The sequence below is a fragment of the Pelodiscus sinensis genome, chromosome 26 (assembly GCF_049634645.1).
Source record: "Pelodiscus sinensis isolate JC-2024 chromosome 26, ASM4963464v1, whole genome shotgun sequence".
NCBI lineage: Eukaryota > Metazoa > Chordata > Testudines > Trionychidae > Pelodiscus > Pelodiscus sinensis.
In genome coordinates this window covers 16870126-16876952 of record NC_134736.1, presented here as the reverse complement: position 1 = coordinate 16876952, position 6827 = coordinate 16870126, and the positions used below count along the sequence as shown (strand labels likewise).

General features: G+C 57.0%; 1 protein-coding gene across 1 annotated transcript; it reads right to left on the bottom strand.

The window, feature by feature from the left end:
• Nucleotides 1-1924: 1924 nt before the first annotated feature.
• LOC142820449 (uncharacterized) lies at nucleotides 1925-6521 on the bottom strand. Its single transcript, XM_075909272.1, has 3 exons — nucleotides 5822-6521; nucleotides 5328-5626; nucleotides 1925-1957 (listed from the first exon to the last, which is right to left on the bottom strand). The coding sequence occupies exons 1-3, from the start codon at nucleotides 6369-6371 to the stop codon at nucleotides 1925-1927; spliced, it is 882 nt and encodes a 293-aa protein (XP_075765387.1). The 5' UTR covers nucleotides 6372-6521.
• Nucleotides 6522-6827: the final 306 nt, after the last annotated feature.

Below are 6827 nucleotides of genomic sequence, written 5' to 3'. Positions count from 1 at the left end.
TTCGAAAAAAAATGGCAGTCATGTTTATGCTAATGAAGCGTGGGATATTTAAATCCCTGCTTCATTAGCAATTTCGACATGCCTAATCTACATCTCTCTGAAGACAGAGAGGTGTAGTCTAGACACACCCTCAGTTACTACCGTATTTTCCGGCGTATAGGGCGACTGAGTGTATAAGACGACCCCCTATCTTTTTAATTAAAAGATAGGGTTTCATCTTATACCCCAGCGCCCCTCCGCCTCCTTTGCTCCCGGTGTCCCTGGTCTGCTGGAGATGGTCCCCAGCAGACCAGAGGCACCGGGAGCAAAGCCGCCAGGAGCGCCTGGGCTGCCCCCCCCCCCCCCCCCGCCGGAGCCCCTCCGCGGCTTTGAAAGCCTCGGGGGAAGCCGGCGGCGGGGCATCCCAGGCGCGCCTGGGCTGCGCCCCCGCCGGAGCCCCTCCGCGGCTTTGAAAGCCTCGGGGGAAGCCGGCGGGGGGGCATCCCAGGCGCGCCTGGGCTGCGCCCCCGCCGGAGCCCCTCCGCGGCTTTGAAAGCCTCGGGGGAAGCCGGCGGGGGGGCATCCCAGGCGCGCATGGGCTGCCCCCCCGCCGGAGCCCCTCCGCGCCGCCGCGGAGGGGCTCCGGCGGGGGGGCAGCCCATGCGCGCCTGGGATGCCCCCCCGCCGGCTTCCCCCGAGGCTTTCAAAGCCGCGGAGGGGCTCCGGCGGGGGCGCAGCCCATGCGCGCCTGGGATGCCCCCCCGCCGGCTTCCCCCGAGGCTTTCAAAGCCGCGGAGGGGCTCCGGCGGGGGGGCAGCCCATGCGCGCCTGGGATGCCCCCCCGCCGGCTTCCCCCGAGGCTTTCAAAGCCGCGGAGGGGCTCCGGCGGGGGCGCAGCCCAGGCGCGCCTGGGATGCCCCGCCGCCGGCTTCCCCCGAGGCTTTCAAAGCCGCGGAGGGGCTCCGGCGGGGGGGCAGCCCATGCGCGCCTGGGATGCCCCCCCGCCGGCTTCCCCCGAGGCTTTCAAAGCCGCGGAGGGGCTCCGGCGGGGGCGCAGCCCAGGCGCGCCTGGGATGCCCCGCCGCCGGCTTCCCCCGAGGCTTTCAAAGCCGTGGAGGGGCTCCGGCGGCGGGGCATCCGGTGTACAAGACGACCCCCGATTTTTGGGGGATGTTTTTTAACATCAGAGGTCGTCTTGTACGCCGGAATATACGGTACCTGTGAATAAATTTAAAGCTTTGCACAGCAGAAAAACTATTAAGAACCTGGTTTGCTGCATAAGAAGGAAACTGAGGCATACCGCACCATAAATTTAATAATTAAACAGTGAAATAATTAATCCTAAACCCTTAAAAGGCAGAAGTCATTAAAACCTGGCCTGCCTAGGAACAAAGACATAGATAAGTATGGGGGTAATTTTAGGCAAAACAGGGGAATCAGCAAGAATATTTGTAAAAGAAAGGAGTATTTTAAGCAATAATCTACCACCCCAAAGGGAAAAAAATGTGGGTTTTTTTGTCTTTCAGAAAAATACAAAAAATGTGGTATCAGCTGAAGATCAATCTAAAATACCATGGATCTACTGTTGCAACAAAGATTGTGTTTTAAGTTTGTTTCCTTTTGGAGTTTTTCTTATTGCTGGCATTGTTGTTTATTGTGTTAATAACACTGCATTGGGGAGAAAAAGATGATTATGGAACACAAGGTTTGTCTAATGATAAAAATGAAAAGAATAAACATAAACAAATAAAACACAAAGTTAAATGACTACGTGGAAACATTGGGTACTTAAAAAAATCAGTGTGTGTGTGTGTGAATATGCATATCACAGAAAAATATTACATTCTCAATAAATGTGGCATTTTGCCTTTTCTCCTGAAAAAGATCCTGTGAAATTCTTTCAAGTATAACATCCCTGCCCAGAAGAGCTTGCTATCTAAGACCCTCATCCTGCAGTGAACTTCAAGTGTGCACATCTCTGCAAGAAAGACACTTATTAAATCAGGGTCTAAGCAGATAAGGAACTTAAGAAGTTAGGAGAAAATCAAATATATATATTTTTCAGATAGACCGAAATTATAGATTTAAATGTATCTATGTATAAAGACAGCTAGACAGCCAGAAGGTAAAGTCAGGGTATCCACAGATATCCATGGAACAGAGCATCAAAATCCCCTAAGTGAACTGAAAACCTCAGCCTAAAGATTCAATAGCTCGTTCATACCCAGCCACTGGTATTCCAGAGGTTGTGATAAATATAACATCCTAGGTTAAGCTAGAGATAACAAAGAGGAAAAATGAGGACGAAATACAAAATGTAATTTTGTTATATGTATGAATCCTATACCCTTTTTATTCTCCTTGAATATTTTTCTGGAAAAGATACTTCTAACTTTTATTGTTACCTGTTCTGCACAAAAATCTTAATTCTCTGCTTTATTTTATCTGAAATGTCCAATTAAAATTCTTCTTTTAGCTGCATAATTCTTTATCGCTTGTCCCAAAAGTACAATAATTCTAATGAAAGAGAGACCACATTCTAGCAAATTGTCAAAATGAAACTGCAGAATTAAAGAAGAGATTCTTTTTTCATAGTCTGGCTGTTCCTCTGCCTTTTACTCCTCTGTTCCAAGACTCAAAAAGCAGAAGCAGGGAAAGAAAGGAGCCTTTAAATGCACTAAACTATTATGTTATGTATTTTAGAAGAACAGTGTTCCAGATAAAACCTTATGACAAGGACTCAATAGACAAGTAACACCTCTATGAATAAGAGACCAGAAAACATCATCCCCAGTTCTTTTCATCCAGTTACTCCGAAAAGATTTAAAAGAAATATGGAGACAACTTAAAGATAAATCTTTGATAGCAACATTCCTTCTTAAGAAAACAATTTAAAATATTCCTCAAGTCCTCTTGAGCATCAGAACAGATATGAAATCTAAAAGGACCATGGTAGTATCTAGGAATAAACCAAAAATGGAGCCCACTCTGCTGTACAAACACAGGCTGTGTCTACACAGCAGCATTATTTCAAAATAACTGAGGGTACGTCTACACTACAGCGCTAGTTCGAACTAACTTAGTTCGAATTAGTTAATTCGAACTAAGCTAGTTCGAACTAGCGCATCTAGAACTAAAAACTAGTTCGAACTAGCGTTTTGCTAGTTCGAACTAGCGTGTCCACACTGATTGGACGCAGGGGGGCATTTAAGGGCAGCTGAAACCGGTTCTGGCAGGGCATCAGGTCAGCAGTTGCTTTGTGTGGCTGCTGTCTGAGGCTATCTGAGGCTCGTGCTTAAAGGGACCCCCCCGGACAGCCGGTTCTCAGCTTTTCCTGCTTGCTTGCCAACCTCGCCGAGGGACAGCAAAGCGTCGGTCTCTGTGCCCGTCTGTGTCGGTGCTTCCCTTCAGGGGGGCCGCCGCAGGTGGCAACATGGAGCCACGGCTCGCCCTGCACCTTCTGGTGCACTTTCTGGACTTGCTGCTGCAAGCCTGCCAGCAATGGCTCGAGGCTGCCTGGCACCACCTGGGGAACGTCAGCCCCCTGCCTCTCCGCCTGGCCGCCCTGAGGGCCGTGGAGGAGCCGCGGCGGCACCCCGGCACCGGCGTGCCCCGCCACATCTGGCGTCTGGACACCAGCAGCGACTGGTGGGACCGCATCGTCCTGGAGCACTGGGACGACCGACAGTGGACCCAGAACTTTAGGATGAGGAGGGACACCTTCCTGGAGCTCTGCGAGTGGCTCGCCCCTGCCCTGCAAAGAAGGGACACTCGCATGAGGCCCGCCATCCCCCTCCAGAAGCGGGTGGCCATCGCCTTCTGGAAGCTCTCCACGCCGGACAGCTACCGATCCGTCAGGAACCAGTTCGGCGTGGGGAGATCCACTGTCGGAGCAGTGCTCATGCAGGTACGGCGCTCGTCGGCCACCGAGCCGGGGGGGAGGGGGGCTGCGAGGAGGGGATGGGCCGCCCCAGGGACAAAGGGGGGGGCGGGAGGAGGCGAAAGCGCCCCGCACTGGAGGGGTCGGGCTGTCCCGGCCGTACTACACGCCGCCAGGGGGGTTGCTTCTGGGAGTGGGGCGCGGGGCACTGCCAGGGCACGCACGCTCCCAGCCACCCGGGCGCCCCACTGATTGACGCTTTGCTGTGTCTCTCTCCGCAGGTGGTCAAGGCCATCAACCGGGTGCTGCTCCGCAGGGTGGTCCGCCTCGCCGACCCGGACGCCGTCATCCGGGGATTCGGCGCCCTCGGCTTCCCCAACTGTGGGGGGGCCATCGACAGGACGCACATCCCCATCCGTGCCCCGGAACACCAGGCATCCCGGTATGTGAACCGCAAGGGGTACTTCTCCGTCATCCTGCAGGCTGTGTGTGACCACCGGGGACAGTTCACGGACATAAATGTGGGCTGGTCCGGCAAAGCACACGACGCACGGGTGTACCGGAACTCCTCCGTGTGCCAGCGGCTGCAGGACGGGACCTTCTTCCCCGACCGCCACATCAGGGTCGGGGACGTGGACATGCCCGTCTGCCTGGTGGGGGATGCCGCCTACCCACTGCAGCCGTGGCTCATGAAGCCCTACACGGGGCACCTCAATCCCTCCCGCCAGGCCTTCAATAACAGGCTGAGCAGGGCCCGCATCGTGGTGGAGGGGGCCTTCGGGCGACTGAAAGCCCGCTTTCGATGCCTCCTCACCCGTCTGGACCTGGCCGAGCACAACATCCCTCCCGTGGTGGCGGCATGTTGTGTGCTCCACAATTTGTGTGAGCGGAAGGGGGAGGCTTTCCTGCCAGCCTGGATGGCTGAGGCTGACCGCATGGCTGGACACTACGGTCAGCCCCGCACCGCCGCTGTCCGGGAAGCCCAGCGGGGGGCCATCCGGATCCGGGAAGCCCTGCGGGAGAGCTTCCAGGTGGAGGAGGAGGAGGACTGACCTCTCCCTGCATGCCCCACCGGGGCCCTCTTCCACCCTACCCCCCCCTTCCCCTTTCCCCTCCCTACCTACTGTCAAATAAAGACACCTGTTTTTCCAACAAAAAGTCTGTTTATTTCACAGAACTGGGGTGGGGGAGGGAGGAATGAAGGTGGGAGAAGGGAGGGGGAAACCTGGGACGAGGGAGCTGGAAGGGGAGGGGAGGGAAGGGAGGAAGGGAAAGGAAAGCTCAGGGGTGGGAGTCCGGCTGCCTCTCCCGTCTCGCCACACTGCGGGTCCGGGGGCGTCGGTGGGGAATGGTTGTGGGGGGGGGCAGAGAGGACAGGGGGTGTGGAGGAAGCAGGAGCAGAAGCAGGAGGAGCAGGAGGAGCAGGGGGAGCAAGAGGGGGAGCAAGAGGGGGAGAAAGAGGGGGAACAAGAGGGGGAGAAAGAGGGGGAGCAAGAGGGGGAGCAGGGGGAGGAGGAAATGGAAAGCGGTCCAGCAGGCTCTGGAGGTGGCCTCGCAGGGCACGGCCCTGCTCCTCCAGGGCCTCCAGACTCCTCTGGCGCAGCCTGAGGTCCTCCTGGACCCAGTGGTCCTGGAGACGGAGCTGTCGGTCCAGGAACCGGAGATGCTGCCTCTGGTAGTCCTCCTGGTTCCTGGCTGTCCTGCTTGCCCGGGCGCGGGCGGCTGCTGCAGGCGGTGTGGTGCGCCCTGCAGGCCCCGGTGCTGCAGCTGTGGTGCAAGAAGACCAGCGGTCAATAACCCCAGGGGCCCAGGTGTGTGAAACCCAGCTCCCCTCTGCAAGGCCAGGGCCCCTGCAGGATCCCCAGCTGCTGCTCCGTGGTGGGCAAGGCCCAGGCGCACGGTCCCGGGGCTCCCTCTTGCCCCAGCCCCCCGTACACATAAGGGGAACACGAGGGTACTCACAGGTGGACGCCTCCCCGGCCTCTGATGATGCAGGCGAGCGGCTCTGTGGGGTGCCTCGGGGGTCCCGGGTCCTGGGAAGGCTGGCGGCAGGCTCCTGGCTCTCAGAGCCCTCCTCCTCCTCCTCCGTCTCCAGGAGCGGTCCCTCTGCCCCGGGGTCAATCACGTCCCGGGGGGCAGGGACGGCATGAGGCCCCAGGATGCGGTCCAGGGCATGGAAGTGGGGGCAGGCCTCCGGGTCAGCCCCTGGCAGGCAGGCCCGGGAGTAGGACTGCCGCAAGTCCTTAATTTTGCAGCGCACCTGCTCCCGGCTGCGCTGGTGGCCCCTGGCGGCCAGACTGGCAGCCATGCGTCCATAGACGGCCGCGTTCCGGTGGCTAGTGCGGAGATCGTGGACATTGGAGGCTTCCCCCCAAACCTCGATGAGGTCCACGATCTCCGCACTTGACCAGGCGGGCGCCCGCCTTTTGCGCCCCCGGGCAGGCTCCCGGGAGCCGCCAGGCTGGTCGTGGGGAGCAGTGGAGGGCTGGGAGCCCTCGGATGGCTGGCTCATGGTGTGGCAGGTGCAGGCTGTGCAGGCACGGGTGCTTGCAGCCTTGCAACTGGCACAAAGTGAGTAGCCAGCCCGTGGCCCTTTAAGGGCTCCGGGGCCGGGAGGGGGGCAATAGAGTTTCCCTGGTGTTGGCCAGAGTGGCCACCAGGGAAACCTGGGAAGCCTTAGCCTCCCACTAGTTCGAACTAAAGGGCTACACAGCCCTTAATTCGAACTAGCTAGTTCGAACTAGGCGTTAGTCCTCGTAAAATGAGGTTTACCTAGTTCGAACTAAGTGCTCCGTTAGTTCGAATTAAGTTCGAACTAACGGAGCGCTAGTGTAGCGCCTAGGAAAGTTAGTTCGAACTAACGTCCGTTAGTTCGAACTAACTTTCTAGTGTAGACATACCCTAACATTATTCTGAAATAACAAAGAGTGTGTCTACACAGCAAGCCGTTATTTCAAAATAATGACGA